The sequence below is a fragment of the Penaeus monodon genome, chromosome 25, assembly GCF_015228065.2.
Source record: "Penaeus monodon isolate SGIC_2016 chromosome 25, NSTDA_Pmon_1, whole genome shotgun sequence".
Classification (NCBI taxonomy): domain Eukaryota; kingdom Metazoa; phylum Arthropoda; class Malacostraca; order Decapoda; family Penaeidae; genus Penaeus; species Penaeus monodon.
The window spans coordinates 32,413,838-32,414,358 of record NC_051410.1 but is presented as its reverse complement, the minus strand read 5'-3'; the positions used below and the strand labels follow the sequence as shown (position 1 = coordinate 32,414,358).

Below are 521 nucleotides of genomic sequence, written 5' to 3'. Positions count from 1 at the left end.
TGACGTATTGCCCTTCCTTAAAAGCCATTATGGTAATTCACGATGGAGATAAAGACTTCTGCCCCAGGGAAAGGAGTTTCTGACTTTATCGCTATGAGCAACTTCCCCTTTTTATATTATGGCCATCATTCATTACGACTTCTGATACGCTGTGATATTAATTCTATTCTCTTTGTCTCTTCCAGACCCGTAACCAAGGGAGCCAAGAAGACAGGGAGACAATAAGGTAGATTTCATGGTATAGAAGAAAATACTACCCACAGTCGGCGACCGGGGACTTTGCTCAGTACCCTAAGCCAATGGTATTCCTTAGAAAAACGACGGAGTGAACAAAAGGAGAAGAGCGAAAGAAGGGTGAATTCGAAATGGTTTCCCTACTGCTGCCTCTCCTGCTGCGCCTGCTTACATGTGCGAGCGTCGGGGGAGAGGCGCAGGACAGACCTCCTGCAGGTGAGTACTCGTTGTGTGTTGTTTATCAGCAATTTTGTGAATGTGTGAGAGTGTATTTTAGTGTAATTTCA

At 44.9% G+C, this 521-nt stretch overlaps 1 protein-coding gene across 1 annotated transcript in view; it reads left to right on the top strand.

Moving 5' to 3' along the window:
- Positions 1-185: 185 nt before the first annotated feature.
- Positions 186-521, top strand: part of LOC119589151 (zwei Ig domain protein zig-8-like) — a gene marked incomplete at its 5' end in the record, with an annotated part of 79,650 nt that continues 79,314 nt past the window's right edge. Inside the window, 1 exon segment of the mRNA XM_037937726.1 lies at positions 186-450. Within this exon segment, the coding sequence (XP_037793654.1) occupies positions 366-450 (85 nt within the window).